Below are 22,863 nucleotides of genomic sequence, written 5' to 3'. Positions count from 1 at the left end.
GGGGGGCGGGGGGTGGGGGGGGTGGCTCGAGGCTGCTTCCCGGGGTGCTTCTCCCGATGGATGGCCGCAGGGGCGCTGCTCCGTGTGGGCCGAGCCATGCACGTGATCCGGCTCTAGAAACTGGTTGTCTGGTGAGACCGTGGAGGGATGCCCGAGGCAGCCCGTGCCACCTGGTGCCACTTTCCTCCCAGGAAGAGCTGTGCCTCGGTTTCCCTGCTTGTAAAGCCTGGAGCAGTTACCTCCATCACTAGGCTCACGAGTGTGTCAAAAGTGCAAGAGAAAGAATCAGGCTTTGTGGATAGGGAGAGCCTTCACCTAGGGTGCAGGAGTACATCTGGGACCCCCACACCCGCAGGGTCTTCTGTGTTTTGTACTATCCTCTTGGGGACTTGGTTTCTCTATTACTGAAAAGAAGAAGATCTCCCCTGCCCTGTTCAGGGAAGATAGGAAAACGACTTGAAGAGCTGACTCCTGAAGCAGTCAGCCCTGGGTTCAAGTTGCAGTTCTACCAGTTACTAACCATGTGATCTCGAGCCACATCCATTCCTGGCCTCTTAAAAGTAGATAATAATAGAACTTCGCTCATAGATTCCTGTGAGGATTAAGTGTAAATGGTTTAGCCCAGTGTGGGCCTAGAAGGCCCCATGGATAGGGCTATTTATATAAGTATTATTAAAATAGTAAGCTAGGGAGGACTCTAGGAGAGGGATTTTTAGTAGAATATCATATTCAGCTATTGTGTATGTGATCCTAAAACCCTCTTTTCCTGCTCTGGGCCCCTGCCCCTGAGCCTGCTGTTTTACATTGGCATGTGAACCTGTTGTTCCCACCAAATCAACCAGGCAGGATGGGAACATTAATTTACTTGAGCAGATGGGTATCAGATTCCCTGGGAGGGGAAAGAAACCTGCCAGGCATGTGCTGCCACCGTAAAAAGCACATCACAGTGATTGACTGCCAGAGTTGGAAGAGGCCTAGGAGACCATGTAACCCAGCTGTCTCCTAGAACTGGACCCAGAATGAGGACAGGACTTAGATTTTGCTCAGGACCCAACAGAATGTTGGCCAGGCACCATGCTTTCTCTTTGATCTAACTTCATTCCTCAATTCTACATTTATTCAACAAGTACTTGAAGAATATCCACTGTGGATTTTGTGCCCACTAAGAGCTGGATGTAGAGATGTGAACAAGACAGACAATGGTCTCTTGTTTTCATAGCTAGCTATGCTAGTTTGGAGTTACATAAAATCATATGGAAATATATCTTATGCTAGTTCTCAATGTGTCTTATAATAACAATAAGTTTCAGCTCCCAGTGAGCTTGCCTCATAGCAGCTGGCCCCAAGAGACCAAAGGACACAAGAGAGGGCTGAATTATTTCATGATCCCTCACATTTTTCTCCAGCCTTGGGGAAAGCCTGGTGAGATTTTAAGAGACTGGAATAAAATATTGCTTTGTCAGAGCTTTTAGTAAAGGATTTCCTTCTGGCCTAGAACACTTGAATTCCTTTGTCTTTCTGATTTCAGGCCTCTTATCTTTTTTTCCGGATTTCTAAAAAGAGAGTTCCCAGCCTAGAGCCTTCATGTTGGTTTCCATGGTTATCAGGGGAATTGTATTTTCAAGATAGCACAAGTAGCTTATTAAGCCATGTAAGGCAAGGCAGTCACCAACCAGTTCAAGGGATTCTGCTTTCTGGTAATGGTCTGTTTCCTGTTCTTTCCCAACTGTGGCTCAAGTGGTAGGATGATAGTCGAGCTGAAGAGCTTGGGGATAGCACCCAGACCCAGAGTTCAAGCCCTATGACTGACAAAAAACAAGGGCTAGGAATATAACTTATTAGCAAAGCAATTGCCTAGCAGGTCCAAGGCCCTTGGTTTGAAGTCTAGCACTGGAAAAAATTAGGGTACAATTCAGGCAAGAAGAGAGTAGAGCAAGTCTGTGCAGGATGACCCAGACATAAAATGACCAGAGACCCATAGACTGTAGCTGCTAAGGGCCTTAGGGTTGCTGTAGATCCAGACCTTCCATTTTGATTCTGGAAGACCCAGCTTGACTTGGGTCCTACTCCTGCATTTCCATAAGATCCTGGCATCCTTAACGGACCACATATATAGCAGACCACACATATGAACCCTCCCTTATTTGCACTTGTACTCAAAGACCCCAGAACAGATGTTCCAAACTTGAGGGCAGTGCCCACCTGGCTAAATTTCTCTTGCTGCCAGTGCTGTTCCAGTCATCCTGTTCTGAATAACCAGATTTTGTATTCTGTGTGCAATTGGATTGTTAGGAGCTGCAGATCTGGTTGACTTCATTACAATGAAGAACTCTCAACAGGCTAAACACCAGTGGCTCACACTTATAATTCTATCTACTCAGGACACTTAAGACCTGAGGATCATGCTTCAAAACCAGCCCTGGCAAGTCTGTAAGACTGTAAGAAGTAGAGATGTGGCTCAAGTGGTAGAGTGCTAGCCTTAAGCAAAAAGAAGCTCAGGAGGGATAGTGTACAGACTCTGAATTCAAGCTCCAGGACTGGCACCCCCCACCCCCCCCCAAAAAAAAAGAATTCTCAACACCTACTACTTAACCTAGTAGTGTGCTAAGCATTTGTGGTCTAAAGAGGTGGGCAGTGGTCACCTCCTCGGCACCCCTTTATTCCTTCTTCCCAACTAAAAGTTTTAAATGGTTGAAACAGTTCATTATTTTTATAGGATGCAGAAAGGATTGTTTCAAAATGTGATGTAGAGAAAGAGAAAAAGGGATCTAGGGAAAGGAAAGAATGGTAGGAAAGAGGTAATCCATCACCCTTTACTGTAAGTTTACTGTATGTCAGATTCCATGTTAACTCTTTCCCTGTCTTTCCTTTCCTTCTCCTAACAACTCCCCTGAGGTAGCATTACCCCATTTTTATAGATGAGGAAGCACAGACAGAGACAGTCTGACTCCCTTCATTGTGTAATGTCATCAGTAAAGTAGCAATTACTAGGTGCGGGATTGCCTGAGCTGAGAGTGATTAGAGAGACAGACTAGAAGCAGTTTGTGGCTGGATAGGAGGCAGGAGGTGGGGAAGGACATTGATGGAGGTTCCCTTTATTGTAAAGTCTAGGTGGCTACAATTTACTTTCCAGTCAAGGTGCCCTGGATTTTCCTAGGTTGTTACCTGAGGTTCTAAATTTGGGGGCCATGCTTTGTTTTATGGTGTTCAAGTATATAATAATTGCTAGGCTGACCTTGTTCTTTTCATTATCTATGAGTGTATACATGGACATATGTACCTTTCTGTGTGTATGAGAGAGAGAGAGAGAGAGAGAGAGAGAGAGAGAGAGAGAGAGAGAGAGTGTGTGTCAGGCTAGGAGGTGAGAACCCAGCATTCTAAGAAGGAAACTGGGAGGGAGTCAGGTTTGGACTTAGACTGGGTTAGTAATCCCAGCTATACTGCTAACTAACCAGTAGAACTGAGGAAGCAAGCTGGGTCCTGGGGATGTGGCTTCCACAGTATTCGAGTTGTTTTCAGTGCTCATTGAGGTGACATATACCTGCATTACAGCAAGCCCTTACAGTGACCCTCCCTGCCTGGTCCAGGTGGCCTGTTGAATTTGTGCGAGAATCAGGCCTAAAGATCAGCGATTAGCAGTCCCTGCCCTGTACTTCCCACCAGGTGAGTCTCAGTGAACAAGATTTTCCCTCTAAAAGGCAGAGAGTGTGCTTATGGCTTGAAAGCACTGGGCTTCCATCAGTACACATTGTTCTGCCTTACGATGTCCAGTTTCAAAGCTGAAAAAAAAAAAAAAAAACAGCTGGTTGTTTCTCAGGCTGAGGAAGAGCTGAAGTTTGGAGAAATGAGGAAAAGCCCAGCTGAGAGTTCTGTCATCTTCAGAGTTTGCATTTGTCTCATGTCTTACAGGATGTGGATAGGGGTGGGGGTGGGGATGGGTGGAGGGCTCTTTGTGGTTCATATTTTACTTTCTAGGACTTCAGGATAGCTTAAACTAAAATCTACAAAATAGACACATCTACTTTTGTTGGAAGATTTCAGTCATTATCCTATTACAATCACTCTGTCAATAAAGTTTTACTTAATTACACTATGTTGGGAAAAGTATTTTTATCTGTTTCTGTTGATACTAAATTGAGTTCTAAGCTGCTGTAGATTCACCTACCCACTTTTAATGAAAACCTAAGCTGCTGTGTAGTTTTGTGAAACCCACTGCCTTGATGCTAAGTCCCTCTAGGTAAGAAAGCAAGTATCTTTTCTTTATTATCTAGTCTTTGGCCATTAAAACAAGAGTTAGTGACTTACCTTGAAGATGAGTGGGTGAAGGAGAGGCAGAGACCAAACTAGAATGTGAAGCTCAATTGTTCTGCTCTGAGACATTTCAGCATGAAGTGGAGAACCCTTTCCACAGTGACCCGTAGCAACTTCTACTGCCCACCAAATTAACTATCAAGTCTGTTCATGGCTTAGGGTGCCTATGTGAACCAACTGTCCTTTCTCACACCCTCTCAGGCTCCAGAGCTGTAGCCTGTGCCCTAAACCCTCCTTGCATCCATCTTTCCAGGCTTTCCATCTTTCCATCAGCTCATCTGCCTACAGTCCCATTATTTCCCTCCTTTCCCTGGATGCCATAGTCCTCCCACATCACAGAGTCAGGCTTAGAAGCCCACTTGCCCATGAAGCTTCCTGGTAAAAAGTCAGTCCTTGGGGCCAGGCCTGGCCTCTGTGGCTCTACTCTTCCCTCCAGCACAGTGACTTGAGCTAGCTAAGTCCCTTGTCACTTAAGCCCCCTCAGGCTTTCATCTGTAAAATAAAGACAAGATGGCTTTTAGTCAGTGCCTCTCAACACATAGGGTACAAACAAGTTCCCTAGTGATCTTGTTAAAATGTCACTCCTGCTCTAATAGGTAGTAGTGCTGAGGATTTGATGTTTCTAAGGACTTTTGAGCACCTAGGAAGCTGCTTTTGAAGAAATATTGAGAAAGTGAAATAATACAGGAAAATATCTTTTGATTTACATTTTTTTGTTACTATAAAGGAGTTACTGTTATTATAAAGGGGTACTGAGGGGTTATGATTATATAAGTCAGGTAAATAATACATTACTTTTTGGCCATTTCTTTCAGTTTTTCCTCCTATCCCTATCCACAAATTGTATTGTTCATTTTCAACATAGTGTCTAGTTAGTAGTAAAGTGTCTTTTAAATTTAGTGCCCAGCAAATGTACCTACTGCTATTTTGTTGCCTTCTGTTCTATAATTGAATGATTTCCCTAACTGCAAGTCATATTCTTTTCTGTCCTCCCTCCATCCCTCCCTCCCTCTTTCCCTTCTTCCCTCTCTGTTCCTTCCTTTCTTTTTTTTAAACAGGGTCTTGCTATGTGGCTTAGACTGTCATTGAACTCATAGTGATACTGGGGATTGAACTCAGGGCCTTATGTTTGCTGGGCAGGCTGTCTACCATCCATTATGCTTTCAGTCCTTTTGCTCATTTTGTTTTTCAAATTGTGTCTCGTCCTTCTGCCCAGGCCAGCTCCAGACTTCAGTCCTCCTGCCTCCAACTCCTCGGTAACTGGGATTACAAGCATAAACCACCATTTTCTGCTTGTTTTTAAGCTAGGTTGTTGCTAAGTTTTGCTCTAGCTGGCCTCAGGCCACAATCCTCCCAGCTCTGTCTTCCAAGTAGTTGTGACTATAAGCATGTGCCACTGCCTGGAACATTTTAGTTCTTTATATAGGCTGAGTACTTTTTCCCCTTTTAACTGTTTTTATTTGATTTTGTTGTTATTGGGGATTTTGTTGTTGTCATTTGGTTTGGTTTGCTGGGTGGGTGAGGGGGGAGTTGATTTATATGTTTATTTTTGTCTTTTTTTTTTCTCCTTGCCAGTCCTGGGGCTTGAACTCAGGGACTGAGCACTGTCCCTTGGCTTCTTTTTGCTCTAGACTAGCACTCTGCCACTTGAGCCACAGCTCCACTTCTGGCTTTTTCTATATATGTGGTCCTGAGGAATCAAACCCAGGGCTTCATGTATACAAGGCAAGCACTCTACCACATTCCTAGTCCTGTGATTTTTTTTTTTTCTTTAGAATTCTCCAAAGTCCTTACACATTGGGAGGGAAGTCAGCTCAACAAAGTGAAAGGACTTGCCACCTGTCACAGAGCTAAGAAGCAGCCAGGTCTTGTGGAGCTCCCCTTCTCAGATGAGGTATCTGTCTTTCCCACAGGATTGGAGACCACCAAGTGGCCCAAGGCATGTGGCTACTGTCATGTGGCAACTGCGGTGGGAGTGTGAGAAGGAGCCACTTAGCTAGGAGGTTCACCTACCATCCCAAATGTTGTTTTTCCAGTTCTTCACAAGCGTCACACCCTAGGTGCCCATGCCCTAGGGAATACTTGTGGAGTCTTCATTCCACAGTCAGAGGCCCCAGTGGCAAAAAGGAAAGGCAAAACTTGGAGAATACATTTTAGAAAAAGTGTTACCTGGTTATAGAAATCCCTGTTGCCACCTACATCCCTGTGGATTACTGCAAGACACAGTAAATAAAACCAAATGGAACAGTGGGGAGCTTGACATTTGAATAAAAGGAAATTCTCATTTGAGCTCAAAGGAGAACCTGAGGGAAGGATTGTTGGCTTCATTTACATTCAGACCCCTGAAGCTGGGGACACCCAACACTTTGGGAAGACAGTAAGTGTAAAGGATAAGAACTGACCTGCTGGAAAATCTGCCTTCTCCTGAGAGGCCAGCTGCTAGACAGTGTGCCTCTTACTGCAGGTGTATTTCTTGGAACCCCAAAATGACTAAAGCCCAGGAGTTTCTGTGTCAGGAGTTGTCTTTGTTGTCCATCACTATAACAAAGTACTGAAAACCCGATAACTTATAAAGACAAAACTCACTCATCACTGGTGACTCATGTCTGTAATCTTAGCTACTCAGGAGGCCGAGATCTGAGGATCATGGTTCAGAGCCAGCCCAGGCAGGAAAGTCAGTGTGACTCTTATCTCCAATTAACTATCAGAAAACTGGAAGTGGCACTGTGGCTTAAAGTGGCAGTGTGTTGACCTTGAGCAAAAGGACAGTGCCCAGGCCTGGAGTTCAAGCTCCACAACTAACCAAAAAAAAGTATCTTTTTTTTCTTCTTTTTTTGCCAGTCCTGAGCACTGTCCCTGGCTTCTTTTTGCTCAAGGCTAGCACTCTACCTCTTGAGCCACAGCACCACTTCTGGCTTTTTCTATGTATATGGTACTGAGGAATTGAACCCAGGGCTTCATGCATGCTAGGTAAGCACTATTACTGCTAAGCCACGTTCCTAGACACCTCCCCCCCCCCAAATTTAGCATATAGTGACTGAAGTCCAAAGAGTATAGTGGACACAGTAGCATATGCTTGTGGTCCTAATTACTTGGGAAGCCGAAGCAGAAAGATTTTGTAAGCCAAGGAGTTCAAGACCAGCTGGGACAACATAGCAAGATTCTGTCCCAAAGGAAAGTATGGCACCAGCATCTACCTGGCATCTGGTGAGGGCTTTCTGCTGCAACATAATATAGCAGAGGTACCACATGGCTGGACAATAGTAGGCTAGCTCAGATCTCTAGTCCTTATACAGCCATTATGTCATGACAGAGACCCTATTCTCATGGTCTCCTCCAATTGTAATTACTTTCCAAAGGCAATTGATTTTGGAACCTTGACAAACTGACTGACATTATCAGTCTGCATGATACAGTGTGGGCCATGTGGGCTTCATGCCGATGCCCCCACCTGTTTAAAGTCTCCACCAGTACCTCCCAGGGTAGACCTTACAGGCCACATCACTGAAAGAGTTGAAGCTGAGGAGGAGGACCATTTATTGAAGGGTCTATATCATGGTATGGGTATGGCTTTTTAAATCAAAGTCCTGGGAGCCTGTTAAAAATGCACATAACGGGGTTGTGGTCCTGGAGGCCTGAAGTGAACCGAGTAGACCTAGGGACAAGCCCCTGGTGATTCTTAGATAGATGGTCAACAGCCATGATTGTAGAGCCACTACTGTAGGAAGATCTACCAAGTCTGGCTTCAAGGCTTTCTTTCCTTGTGAACTCCATATACTTTAATTACACAGTGGCACTTAATTCTTTCTCTCCCATGTTGTTAATAGCTGTTTTGATTTACCATCACCTGAGAGACCTTTGCCTTTTCTCCTACTGCCCAAATCCACAGGACTGTCTTTGTAAAATGAATAAACTGAGGAGTAAAAGGGATTTTTCACTCTTGATTTCTTACTCATATTAGGACTTGAAGAATGTCTGTGTAGAAATGTCTAGGTTGATACAGTAATCTCGTGGGGAGAGAGGGGCCCTTTAATGCTCTGTTGATAGAGCAAATTTCTAGATATTCAAGAAAACATTAATTCTTCACCTAAAATATAGGTGGAGACCTGACAGAAATTCATCTTTGCTTGTTCATTTAATTAAAACCAATGTTAGCCTAATAATAATAAATAAGAGGAGGGGGACTAGAAGCATGACTCAAGTGGTAGAGCATGTATCCCCAAAGTCCAGAGTTTAGATCCTTAGCACTGCCAAATAAAGAAAAAGAAAAGAAAGTTTTAGTAAGCATATATTTTATGCTAGATATGAGATGGTTTTTTGGGTTGTTCTTGTATTCTCTATAACTGAGTTATGGTTTAGGGCCTTCCTTATTAACAGGCTGCTACAGTACCCATGAGAAACCCATCTGGGACAATAGTTGGCAGTGCTGGGTGCTGTGGGATGTCACTGGGCCAACCAATAGGTTGTCTAGGTCAAACACTAAACAGTAAACCAGGCTCAAACTAGCATAAGGCAGGCTATGGTTGCCAGGGATAGTAGTGGTGATTTGGGTAGTTGTGAATTATGTCTCTTCTTCATCCCTCCTGACCAATGAAGTATTAACCGTAGATTGAGGGAGACCTTTATGGACAGACCTGTAAATGACTATTTAGAAGCTGGATAGATTAAGGTTTCTTCATTCCTTTCTGAACACCTGTCAGAACTGTCCCTTAGAAGGAAGGATTGTTATAGAAAAGGCTTCTTAGAAAGTTAATGGTGGGGCTGGGGATATGGCCTAGTGGCAAGAGTGCTTGCCTCGTATACATGAGGCCCTGGGTTCAATTCCCCAGCACCACATATACAGAAAATGGCCAGAAGTGGCGCTGTGGCTCAAGTGGCAGAGTGCTAGCCTTGAGCAAAAAGAAGCCAGGGACAGTGCTCAGGCCCTGAGTCCAAGCCCCAGGACTGGCCAAAAAAAAAAAAAAAAAAAAAAGTTAATGGTGTAGGATGCTCCCTGAAAGAACAACACACAGTTATTCAGAGAAACTGACAAATCCAAAGGGAGGACTTGAGGACCAAGAGAAAAAGGGATCTAAAAAGTGGGACAAAGCTCTTGCTGAGCATCAAAAAATTCTTTCCAGATGCTGCAGTTGGTCCTAGCCAAGATGAGCTCAGCCTTTGGGGGGAAATGTTTAGCTAATAGATATTTTTCATACCTTCAAATGGGAAAATATTAAATTGGGATTAATGGGGTTCTAGTGGTTTTAAGTTGAAATAACCAGATAACAAGGAAAAAAAGAAGTGAAACAAGGGCAGCTAGGAAAGTCTTGTAAATGAGCTTCTGTTTATAGAAAGAGAATTGAGTGCTGTGACTCATACCTGTAATCCTAGCTATTCAGGAAGACAAGATCTGAGGATTGAAGTTTGCAGCCCAGGCTGGAAAAGACTGTGCGATTCTTTATATTTTTAATTAACCATAAAAAAAACTGGAAGTAGAGCTGTGACTCAAGTGGCAGACTGCTAGCCTTGAGCAAAAAAAAAAAGCTCAGGGACAGTGCTCAGGCCCTGACTTCAAGCCCTAAGACTAACACACACACACACACACACACACACACACACACACACACACAGACACACACAGACACACACACACACAGAGAAATTTAGAAAGCAATATAAGCTGTACCCATACTATGTTAATATGGCAGGGCCTGAGCCCACTAGCCCAAGTGAATTGTGTCAAGGTTGTGAGCTAGAAGAAATAGACTACATGAAGCCTCTAAATTCAGAGATGCACATATAGATTAATAAGACCTTCTATACAGCAAGATAACATTTTTTATTATTTTATATGAAGAAACTTTTCCCCCTTTGATTGTGGGGCTTGAACTCTGGGCCTGGGCACTGTCCCTGAGCTCTTCAGCTCAAGGCTAGTGCTATACCTCTTGAGCTGCAGTGCTACTTCCTATTATTTTTATAAATGAGAGAAACCAAGAACATGTGACTGCCCTTCAGTATCTTCAGGAAATTGGTTCTAGCCTCTCTCCTCCCACCATACTAAAATTACTGTGCTCAAGTCTCTTCTATAACATGCTATAGTATTTACATATCACTCAGACACATCCATCCTTTCCTGTACCTTAAATCATCTCTGGAGTACTTACAGTTCAAATACAATGTAAATGCTATGTAAATAGTTATTATACTACAATGTTTAGGAAATAATTATCAGGAAAAATCTGTATGTATGTCTTCAATGCACTGTTACTCGAATCCATGCATACAGAACTCCCAGATAAGGAGAGCTGACTGTAGTTGGAGGAGAGAAGCTTACTGGATCTGAACTGTACCTGACCCAGTCAGTGGCCCTGGTGGCAGAACTCCTTCATCATGCAAGTGACATTGTAATGAGACAAAGCAGGATTTGAATTCAGAAAAGAGTACTTAGAGGCAGAGCAATGCAAAGTCTTGGGGAAAGTCTGGGATGACATTTGCGAGAGATAAATGAAGTACAGAAATATGTGAGGTTGCCAGGCACCAGCAGGTCAAGCTCTAATCCTAGCTACTCAGAAGGCTGAGGTCTGAGGATCATAGTTTGAAACCAGCCCAGGAGGAAAAGTCCCTGTGAGACTCTTATCCCCTAACCACTCAAAACCTGGAAGTAATGCTGTAGTTCAAGTGGTAGAGTGCTAGCCTTGAGCACAAAAAGGCTCAGGGACAGAGCCCAGGCCCTGAACTCAGCCCCACAAACAACAACAACAATACATACATGCATACATACATATATATGTATGTATGCATGTATGTATGTATACAACAACTATATATATATAGTTATGAGGGAAAATGGAGTTACGAGAGAATCAGACATGAAAGGGTTAATTTCACTTTGCCAGAAGTGCTACTGACCTGTTGCTTCTTCCAGGGAGAGTTTGGCTAACTATAAGTAATGAATCATCACTTACTAAATCATTGTGTGAGACAATGATAGCCAGGGGGAAAAAAATCAGCGCCCCATACTTCTAGAGCCTGGTATTGAGAGATCTTAGCATCTGCAGGAAAGAATGCTGTCCTTGTACTTTCTTTTTAAAATTTTATTTTGTTGTGCTTGTATTTTCTGTTGTCCTAACAGTTGGAGCAGAAAAGGAAGTCAACAAGTATTGAGTCTTCAGAGAGAAAAGTTCCTCATCTCTATCCAAAAGAAACTGCCAGCCTAGTAAAGGAGACAAGCTGCCCACTGAGTAGGCTTAGAAATAATAACCAAGCCGGTAGAGATAAATGTAATACTGTAAACGTACACACACATACATATAGTAACAAACTTTAAAACTTATACCTTAATCAAAATTAACTTGAGCTGAGCACTGATGGATTGATTACATTTGTAATCCTAGAGACTCCGGACCCCCAAGACCTAGAGAATCTCTGTTTGAAGTCAGTATGGGCAGAAAATTCTGCTGGATTCCATTTTCAATTAACCAGCAAAATGTCAGCTATGAGCAAGAATGCAAGGCCCTGCGTTCTATCCCTGGTACCCACCCACCCCCATTAACTCAGAATTGGGTTATAGCCTTAGCATAAAATGTAAGCCTATAAAACTTGTAGAAAAATGGGTGCCAGTGGCTCACACCTGTAATCCTATCTGTTCAGAGACTGGGGCCTTGGAAGATCCCAGCTCAGGGCCAGCTTAGGCAGAAAAGTCTATGAGCTTCTTTCTCCAATTAACCAGCAAAATACTGGATGGGAGATGTGACTCGAATGCTACAGCACCAGCCATGAGCAAGAAAGTCTAGCAAAAGCTCTAAGTTCTGAGCTCAAGCCCCAGGACCAGTATCAGAACAACAAAGAAAGTAATGACTTGGAGCTTCATGAACATATTGCCTGTTTTTCTTCATTAGTGATATTCAAGTCTTTTGCCTATTTTTTAATTGGAATTTTTTTTGTTACTGAGTGCAGAATTTCTTAATATTCTGGATATAAGCCCTTTGTCATATATATAGCATATACAACAAATATTTCTACCATTTCATCACTTGTCTTTTCAAAATTTTCTTTTCTTTGTTTGTATGAGATGAAGTCTCTCTTGTGTTGCTCAGGCTGGTCTTGAACTCCTGGGTTTATGTGATCCTCCTGGGATCATAATCTTTTTTTTCCCCCTTTTCTTGTGGCCTGTGTGCTGTTCCTGAGCCTTTTTGTGCTCAAGGCTAGTGCTCTAACACTTGAGCCACAGCACCACTTCTGGCTTTTTCTGAGTAGTTCATTGGAGATAAGTGTCTCAGGGACTTTCTTGCCCAGGCTGGCTTCGAACTGTGATCCTCAGATCTCAGCTTCCTGAGTAGCTAGGATTACAGTCATTTAACACCATACCTTGCTTTCTTTTCATTTTCTTAATGATGTTTGATCAGCAGAAGTTCTTTATTTCTCTAGGCACCAGCGTCTTACATCTGTTATCCTAGCTATTCAAGAGGCTGAGAGCTTAGGATCCCACTTCAAAGCCAGTGAGAGAAAACTAATAGGGGGAACTCCTTTCTCCAGTTAATCAGTAAAATGCCAGAAGGGGATCAAGTGGTAGAGCATCATCCTGGAACAGGAAAAGCCAAGTGAGAGTATGAGACACTGAGGTCAAAGCCTCAATGTGCCTGCAAAAGAAAGAAAGAAAGGAGGTGGGGAGGGAAAGAAAGAAGGAAGGAAGGAAGGAAGATTTTAATTTCAATAAAACTAGTTTATCAATTTTATCTGTTTTGAGTAATGCTTTTCTGTTTCAAGAAACATTTGCTTATCCTGAAGTTGGAAATACATTTCCTTTGTTTTCCTCTGGAAGTTATAGATTAATATATTGAAGTTTATAGTCAGTGTTGAGTTAGTTTTTGTGTATGGTATGAGGTATGAATCAAAGTTCTTTTTTTTCCACATGATATCAGGTGGTTACTCGAGAATATCAGGTCTTTTTTTGCTGAAAGACTTTATTCATTGAATTGTACTAATCCTTTGTCAAAACTCACATGACTATGTATGGGTATATTTGAGGCTCTAATTTTCTTATGATAGTAACATGCTATCTTAATGTGTTGAATGTCTAATGCATGTTCTGATTATTTTGGCAGGGAGAACTCAGGATCTTTTGCCACCATTCTACCACTTGAGCCATGCCTCCAATCCATTTTTGCTTTAGTAATATTTTCCAATTAGGGTCTGGCACGTTTTTGCCCCAGGGAACCTCAGATTCTGGTCCTCCTACCTTCACCTTCTAAGTACCTGGGATTATAGCTGTAAACCACCATGCTCATGCTCAGAAGAGTCTGTCTGACTTTTGCTGGGGCTGACCTAGAACTAAGATCCTCCCATCTCCAACTCTTACATAGCTAGGATTATATGCCATCCTGGGCCTTGGACTCAGGGCCTGAGCACTGTCCCTGGCTTCTTCCCGCTCAAGGCTAGCACTCTGCCACTTGAGCCACAGCGCCGCTTCTGGCCGTTTTCTGTATATGTGGTGCTGGGGAATCGAACCTAGGGCCTCGGGTATCCGAGGCAGGCACTTTTGCCACTAGGCTATATCCCCAGCCCAGGATTATATTTTTTTAAAGCATGCTAAATTTCACTCTCGTAAGCAGTTAAAACCACTGGCAGACTCTTTTGTTCCTGTCAGACTTGCTTTTATTCTAACAATTTGAAGTAGACTAAATATCCTGTGTGAGTCTCAGTGTGAACCACTATATTGTTTAGGCTAGAATTCCTTTGTCTTCTAGCTCTACATGGCCTTTTAACACCACCTTTTAGTTCTTAGCCTTATAATGGGCAACCTCTATTAGGGCTGACAAGGTCTTGCCCATGTGCCCACCCTGCCTTCAGCCAAAAGACTGCCCCATGCCGAGTGGTTCTGCTGCTCTGTCAGCTCATACCTCTCCTCACAAAGCCAGCTTTTTCTATAGCACACAAGTACAGTGTGCTTGTTCAGGGACCTGACATTTCTGTCTGCCTCCATCTCCATCTTCTACCATAAGAAAGCACCCCACTCACTGCCTGAGTGAGTTCTTGAGTACTTACTTCTTTGTCCAGCTCCGCACTTGTATATGGCAAGGGGGAGATTGCATTTCTAAGTTATTCTGCCATGACCTGAAGTGGAAATTAATTAGTTCACTTTGGATATGCTTTTTGATAGCTATGGAACATCTGAGTAGAAATGCCCAACAGACAATGGGTATGCTTCTATGGAGCATGAAAGAGACACTTAAGGCTGGAAATTCAGACTTTATAGCCATGCATTTACAGTAGTAGTTAAAAAGCCAGAGAGGGGATGATTGTTCAGTTACAGAATGGGTAGAGCATGGGTAAAAACATTTTTCTCAGATTAGGGGCATGCATCTAGTGGCAGAGTGTGTGCTCATGCAGGAGGCCTTGAGTTCAGTCTCCATTAGCACCAGAATAATTAGACAAATTAAAAGAATATTTCTCTCTTAAAGAGATTAAGAGGGCTGGGAATATGGCCTAGTAGCAAGAGTGCTTGCCTCGTATACAGGATGCCCTGGGTTCAATTCCCCAGCACCTCTTACATAGAAAACGGCCAGAAGTGGCACTGTGGCTCAAGTGGCAGAGTGCTAGCCTTGAGCAAAAAGCCAGGGGCAGTACTCAGGCCCTGTTGAAGGCCCAGGACTGGGGGGGGGGGGGAGAGAGAGAGAGAGAGAGAGAGAGAGAGATTAAGAAAGTATGTTGGGGTTCCGGACACCCCCTTTCTCCCCCCACGGGGAGAATGGTAACCACAAACTCTATAAAAGAGCACTCAGCCTGGCCCTCCGCCAGCGGAAGGCCAAAGGCGTGCTCACATGGGCAAACGCTAAGTTGAGGACGGGTTGCTGAAGCTTCCCCTCCCCCCAGTTCCCCCCACATGTTACCGAGGGCGGAGGCGAAAGGAAGGCATCAGGGACACGCTGCGGTGGTGGAATGCGTCTCAAAGACTTTAATATGGAAGGGCACTTATATAGAAGTAATGGCGGGAAGGAAAGGGGGCTGGCCAAAGGGTCAGTCATAGGCTAGGGGTCACGTTCATCAAGTGACATCACGAAACTTCCCTTTGTGGGCGGGACAACCCCATCATGGTGGCACGCACGTGTTCACCTCCCAAGGGGTGGAGGTCAAAAGGTGGGAGGGGCTTCTATTGTCCCAAGGCTGGTGGAAGGGCAGTCTTTCCCAGGCCATAATAATCCCCAACATCTCCCCCTTTTTGTTTTTTTCAATAAGCAGGGGATGCTGTAAACACATGGCATGTGTGGGCATAAGGCAAATGCTGACATAAGATCTGTGGGGCCCCTTCCACAAAACTGGGGTGAGGGGTAGGTAAGGGTCCATCCATCTGGCTATGTCCAGAAGTCAGAATCCTCAGCTGGTTTCTGCCAAGTGCAGGAAGGTGCAGACAGCAGCCCTCTTTTGTTGGTGAGGTAGAAGCTGAAACTCTGGCATTCCCGGCAGTTCACAGTAGCTGATAACTCAAACATAAGTGATTAGTGAAACATTCTTTTATATAAACATTGAAGCCAAGGTGTTAAACCTTTGCATTTACTTTTTTAAACATTTCTATCATAAAACATTGGGGTTGAGTGTCAATACCCTCAGCTCCTATTTTCTTTCCAACGGGACTCCCCAAGTCTAGCAGCAGGGGGAGAGGAAAGGAGAAGCACGGTGCAAAATTCCTTTGGTTTCTTTGTGTGACGCTGTAGGCAGTATTGCCCCAGCAAAACATTGAGCCATGAGATGCTCAAGAAGGAATCTAGAAAGCAAACAAGGAAAGGAAGCTTGGTTGCTTCCTACCGTAGGCAGTCCTACTTTCCATGAGCCATGAGATGCTCAAGAAGGAATCTAGAAAGCAGACAAGGAAAGGAAGCTTGGTTGCCTCCTACCGTAGGCAGTCCTACTTTCCATATTTTCATGGGAGAGCAGAAGTCCAACATGGTCCTCCTTTTCCTGAAGAGAACAAGAAAACATTTCTCCAGAGTGGGTGCTCTGGGTTTAATTTTCCAATCTGGAAAAACACATATACTGTACTCCATCCCACACTGATTCGGGATGATTTAAAATTTCTGGATAATTAACATAAGCATAACTAATCCTTAATTAATCCTAGGGAATCCTTAATTAATCCTGGGGAATACCTCCCCCTTTTGTTTTTTTAAAATTATGACACCGGCGGCCACCAGGCAGGGAGTATGGATGGAGGTCTCGTCTTCTGTAGCTACTTCCTGCTGTCAAGGGGGCGACGTAAATCAAGGGCCCCTGGTCAGCCTGGCAGTCCGGTGTGGCTGGCAAAAAGTCCCCATCATTACCATGAGTATGGTCACTAGGGCCAGAGAGCGCTATGGTTTTCTCCAGCCCGCCCTGAGTCTTTGGGCATACCCAGAAGTTTCCAAGGCTGGTGCCTCCAGGGTTCAGGCCTGTGTTAGGGTGACGACTGTGAACGGCAAATTCCCCATTGGTGATCTCAGCAAGAGATGTTATTTTGTCAAAAGACACTTTTGAAAAGGTCAGGCAAAGTATCGACAAGTTTTCAGAGCTGGTTGGCATGAATGGCATAGAACACACCCTGGGCATAAGCCAGGAACAGTTCCCTTTTGGAGCATAAACCCAATTGTAAAGTGAACGAGTAAGGAGAAACGACTGAAAGAAGTGTTTAATGATAGAAAACTGGTTTGGCATAGCCAGTCAGAGGCAAAATAAATAAATATGTATATACACCTATATACAACTGGCAAAAGAGAAGAAAATGGACAGGAATTATCTCTCTCGATTTCCCGGCTCTGATCCATTTTGAAAGGGTGAAACAAGGCAGCTCCCTTTAGGATAATATGGCACCATTCTCCTCTCACTCCACTCCACCTTTCCGTCTTCTGGACTGGCCAAGTCCCAGGAATTTCAACGTTTGTGGCTGGAATTGCATTTTTTCATCCGCGTTTGAACTCGGGGCCTGAGCACTGTCCATGAGCACTTTTGCTCAAGGCTAGTGCTCTACCACTTGAGTCACGGTGCTGCTTCAGCCTTTTGCTCGCTCTCTGTGGTTGAGCTCTCAATCTGGCTCTTTGCTGTTTAACTGGGAGGTGGGATTTTGGAGAGATTTTTTTCTTTTGCCCGGGCTGGCTTTGAACTATCCAGGGAGTCATAGTCCTACAAGCCCTTTTTATTCCCAATTGAGCAACAAGGAAAAAAACACAACAGAGATAATCCATTTGTAGGTCGTTGAGAACTGACCAAAAACTGTTTGTGAAGGTTTGGCTATAACACTTAGAAAACATGAGATTTACATGCCATCAACTTGAATCACGCCGTTGAATCCCACTGGCAAGTGAAAGAGAACACAGATAAATGACAACCAAGGGCAAAGGGTTAAAGCATTGTGGAATCCTCAGTCTCGGAAGTGGCTGCGTCCCTCATCCCCATTTGGCAAGTTCCATGCCATGCGATGGGGAACTCGAGGCAAAGCTGTAGTGGTATCTCTTGCTCACATCTTGCTCTGGGTTGCCTGCAAAATTTTTATATAGATTGGTTAGAGTGTTCAAAATTTTTTAGCGCTTCTGGCTCTGGTATATCGATGCCCTTCTGGTTTAAGCAGGGTGAAAAGACTTTTTTAATCACAAAATTTAAAGACTTTCTTAATCACAAAATTTTACCTGGCTAGCTGTGACCACTAACATAACTATGGTGATTTAACCTGGAGTAACTGTTAAGATGGAACTATTCACATCCTACTCAAGGCTCATAAATCATTCGAGCAGCTTCCAATGGGAGAGAGAGCAAAGAATCATTAGTAGTGAAACAAGGCAGTTCGGGAACAGACTGTGGTGGCATCTTCCTATATCCAGGAGCTGCCACCGTCCATGCGGCTAGCATCTGTCCACCTGTATCCTATAAAGCAGTATATTAATCCTGGGTCAGGAAAGCTGAGGTTAATAGTCACATTTGTATGAAGCAATCTCAATTTCTTGATCTTGAGAGTTTATGAGAACACAGGAGAGAAAATGGGAAGGTAAAATCTTAATTTATGCCAAAGAGTTGTTAAGGCTACATGCACACTTAACTTTTAACACACTGAGTATAAAATAACATGCTGATTTTATACCATTGTGCTTTTACTACATGCTGCATATTTGAACCTTATGGAAACACACTGAATATAAAATAACATACTGGTGAACTTTTACCACATGTTGCATATTTGAACCTTATGGAAATTTTTATAGGCACCTTTATCTCCATCGAACACCGGGATGGAAACCTATTGTTATGCCTTTAAATCTTACCAACAACCACACGCGTGCGCGCGCACACACACACACACACACAAAAATACCTGAGCGCTCTTTAAAATTGCTTTGATTGGCCATTTAAATTTTCTGGAATTCCAGCGGCAAATGATATTAATTTGCCCATAATAGAACCACGTGGTTGAATAAAAAACAAAAGGGAAACCTGTTAATTACACACTCCCAACATGACAATTTTTAAATCAGTGGACAAGCAAACCCTTTTATCCATCTAGAAAAACTCCAGTTGATTTTATATCTTTGAACTGGTAAACATGGAAGTTCAATCAAATTACCTATTGCTGTATCAAAACTCTTTGTTTTCCTTTTAATATTCCATTTTAGTTTATAATTTAAGGCTTTCCTGGCTCCGACCCCATCTGCAGCTGTAAGTCTGACAGAGAGAAAACATGCAGGCAAGCACAGCGGGGTGCTTGCCTCTCTCAGCTGCAGCGCAATCGGCCAGCCCAGGCGAGTCTGGCACGCCCCTCACCTGGGGGGAATGGGTGGGGCCCCGCCTCCAATATGGCGTGCCCCATTGTGCTCCACGTGTGTGTTAAGTCAGAGAAATCAGGATTCAACCAACTCACCCGAATTTCTGAGCTTAACGACCATCGGCGGGCATAAAGCAGTTTGCCGGGCTGCAGCCACTCCGGGGCTGCTGCCGCCGCTGTTGCCGCCCATGCACCCCAACTGGGACGCCGTCCCATGGTCTAAACTGCACGCCACGCCTTTTTTTTTTTTTTTTTTTTTTTTAAATCCATCCGCGGGCTGGGGCCGCACTGGCTCCAGCCCAGCCATTGTAAATACAAGTCTGGCCAAAGCGGCAGCCATCCCCAACGCTCTGTCGCCGCCATGCCACAGCTTCCCACATGGCGGAACCGCGCTTCCGCCACGCCGTGCTCGGCCCGCCACACTCGGACGCCTGGTGTCGCCCGGGGCCACGAGGGCCCCAGCCCACGCACCTCGCAAACCTGGGGTGGCGCGGAGCACAGTGTACTTACGCTCAGCCCGCGCAAGCCAAACCGCTCCGGCGCTCGGCCACCCACTGCTTCTCAAGCGCCACTGCGGGTGCCTGCCGTCTGGCCCGGGGCGCACAGAGCAGAAGTAACCGACCCCAGCCCGGGGTCGCATTTCTCTTGCTCCGGCCCCACTGCTCCACTGACATGCTTTCGCGGGAAGCGCGCCCCGCTCCCTCCGCCGCCCGGCGCCAAATCGCCACGGCGGGGCAACTCTTTGGCGCCGCGTCCCGCGAGCCTGTGTCTCCATGCTTCTGCCCCGTCTGGATGGGCAGGACCCTCCTCTAAAACCCTACTTAGCAATCTGTGGGGATACTGTACCCCGAACTTCTCGGCCGTACAATTTGGTGCCCCATGTTGGGCGCCATTTATGTTGGGGTTCCGGACACCCCCTTTCTCCCCCCACGGGGAGAATGGTAACCACAAACTCTATAAAAGAGCACTCAGCCTGGCCCTCCGCCAGCGGAAGGCCAAAGGCGTGCTCACATGGACCTGCGCTAAGTTGAGGACGGGTTGCTGAAGCTTCCCCTCCCCCCAGTTCCCCCCACATGTTACCGAGGGCGGAGGCAAAAGAAAGGCATCAGGGACACGCTGCGGTGGTGGAATGCGTCTCAAAGACTTTAATATGAAAGGGCACTTATATAAAAGTAATGGCGGAAAGGAAAGGGGGCTGGCCAAAGGGTCAGTCATAGGCTAGGGGTCACGTTCATCAAGTGACATCACAAAACTTCCCTTTGTGGGCGGGACAACCCCATCATGGTGGCACGCACGTGTTCACCTCCCAAGGGGTGGAGGTCAAAAGGTGGGAGGGGCTTCTATTGTCCCAAGGCTGGTGGAAGGGCAGTCTTTCCCAGGCCATAATAATCCCCAACAAAAGTATAGCTAAAAAAACAAGTGAGGCCAGGTACAGTGTTGTGCACCTGTGATCCCAGCACTTAGGAGGCCAAGTCTAGCCTCCTGTGCTGCTGAGAGCAGAGTAAAATCTTACTGAAGAACATATGGGTAGCTGACAGTATGCCGAGCAAGCCCAAGGCCCCGAGTTCAAGCCTAGTACCAGAAAAGAAAAAGGAAAGGAAGAAAAGAAGGAAGGAATCAATCAGTCAATCTACTTGCCCAGGCTATGGTACTGGTCTGTGAGTCAAAGCCGCCTTAGTCTTGAGGAAGCTGAGCACATACATTCTAGATATGTAGCTTTCTTGGGGCTTAAGTAACTGCTAAGTGTGAGCATTGTTTGCATAACACAGAGGAAAGCCAAGGTAGAGTCTACCCTATTTTTGTAGGGCTTCAGACTTAGAAATTTCTCTGGGGCATCTTGCTTATTAACCTTCTTGTGTTTTAGGTTGGGAAATTGATGATCCTAAATGACAGGGAGCTAGAGGTGTTGCTTAGTAGTAGAGCATTGGCCTAGCATACATGAAGCCCTGAATTTGGTCTTCAGCACTCAAAAATAAAAATAAATGAGTTTGAACCAGGTATAAAGAACAGAAAATGAACGTGGCCAGTTTATGCCAAAAGGAAGACTTATTATTTATTAAAGTACAGAGCTATCTGATAACAAAGAGAAAGTGCAATGTGAAAGTAGACTAGGGCTTTGACCAGCTGAGAAACTGAGACACCACTTGCTTATTACCTATTCTCTTTTGTTCTGTATGTCTGATTCAGTCTTCTCCTAGTATAAATCAGCGTCTGCCTCCTCTCCCAGGGGAAATAATCACTAGTAACTATTCCTGAGTTTCGGAAAGAAGCATTCATTCCCCATCATTTAGGAAGGAAACAAGCCTGGTACTAGAATAGTACCAGGATAAGGTCTCAGCAGCCTACTAGAATCTATTGTAACCATCAGTTGCAGTCCCAGGGTTGGAGTATCAATGTTTTCAATACATGCAACTTCAGGAAGCCCTCCCTCTGTATAAATCATGTGGTATACATCATTGCTAGTGGGAATGCTATTTTCCAGAGACAACAAGGAGGCAGATGGCTGGGCAGCCAGCCTGGTAAATGTTTAGGGCATGAGGATTATATCAGTGACAAATAGCTGAGCCAGAACCAAAACTCATGACTCTTTCCTGGGACTACCCTACTCGGGAACAGTAGCAGTTACTTATCTAGGAATGAAGAGGGACAGACACTCAGTTTGGTATGAAGAGATAATAGTCTCTTCCCTAGGGAGTCAAGCACATCCAAACTCTAGAACCATCACAGGCAAAAGTGAGCTGTCTGTGAATCCTGAATAGATATGATACCTAGAAGAATCGGAACTCACTACTTCTAGAACACATACACGTGGAATCACCTTTTGTCTTTAATTTTTGTCTCCCTTCCACTTGGCTCTCACATCAAAAAGTAGGAAACCTGGCTGCCAGGAGTTCCAGGTGTTATATATTCATGCCAGGCAGAAAAACCTGAAAGTAGCTGACTGAGGGGATCGAGTGCTCTGATGGCTGAGCGGTGTTCGTTTATTCATCTTCAGGGTCAGGAAGTGGTAAAGCATTTGTAGTTGGGTGATGGTCAGTAAGCAAGATCGATAGAATCCTGTTTTGTGTTTTTCTCCCAGGTAACCATGGAGGCTGGTGGACTCCCACTGGAGCTGTGGCGCATGATCTTCGCCTACCTGCACCTTCCTGACCTGGGCCGCTGCAGTGTGGTTTGCAGGGCCTGGTATGAACTGATCCTCAGCCTGGATAGCACCCGCTGGCGACAACTATGTCTGGGTTGCACTGAGTGCCGCCACCCCAACTGGCCTAACCAGCCTGATGTGGAGCCTGAGTCTTGGCGAGAAGCTTTCAAGCAGCATTACCTGGCCTCCAAGACCTGGACCAAGAATGCCTTGGACTTGGAATCCTCTGTCTGCTTTTCTCTGTTCCGAAGGAGGAAGGAGCGGCGCACCCTCAGTGTGGGTCCAGGCCATGAGTTTGACAGCCTGGGTAGTGCCTTGGCCATGGCCAGCCTGTATGACCGAATTGTGCTGTTCCCGGGTGTATACGAAGAACAAGGTGAAATCATCCTGAAGGTACCCGTGGAGATTGTGGGCCAGGGGAAGTTGGGCGAGGTGGCCCTGCTAGCCAGCATTGACCAGCACTGCTCAACCACACGCCTGTGCAACCTGGTCTTCATGCCAGCCTGGTTCTCCCCCATCATGTACAAGGTGAGTGTCCACCATCAAGTAGGTGTCCTCCAGGCCTGAGCCCAGGAGCTTGGCTTCTCTTCCTTGGGTTCCCCTGTTTTGTTGCAATTGAGAGTTCAGTGGTTACTTCTATGCACACATTCCT

At 45.0% G+C, this 22,863-nt stretch overlaps 1 protein-coding gene across 4 annotated transcripts in view; it reads left to right on the top strand.

Moving 5' to 3' along the window:
- Positions 1 to 22,863, top strand: part of Fbxo10 (F-box protein 10) — a 44,756-nt gene that overhangs the window by 79 nt on the left and 21,814 nt on the right. Inside the window, exons 2-3 of one of the 4 annotated variants that reach the window (XM_048334724.1) lie at positions 6,087 to 6,205; positions 22,149 to 22,739. In XM_048334724.1, the coding sequence (XP_048190681.1) occupies positions 22,155 to 22,739 (585 nt within the window). In that variant the 5' untranslated portion in view covers positions 6,087 to 6,205; positions 22,149 to 22,154. Of the gene's footprint in view, positions 1 to 6,085; positions 6,206 to 6,225; positions 6,689 to 22,148; positions 22,740 to 22,863 lie in introns of those variants that run through there. The other 3 variants (XM_048334803.1, XM_048334890.1, XM_048334966.1) reach the window with 3 other exon arrangements.

The sequence above is a fragment of the Perognathus longimembris genome, chromosome 1, assembly GCF_023159225.1.
Source record: "Perognathus longimembris pacificus isolate PPM17 chromosome 1, ASM2315922v1, whole genome shotgun sequence".
NCBI classification, from domain to species: Eukaryota; Metazoa; Chordata; class Mammalia; order Rodentia; family Heteromyidae; genus Perognathus; species Perognathus longimembris.
This window is presented reverse-complemented; position numbering and strand designations above follow the sequence as displayed.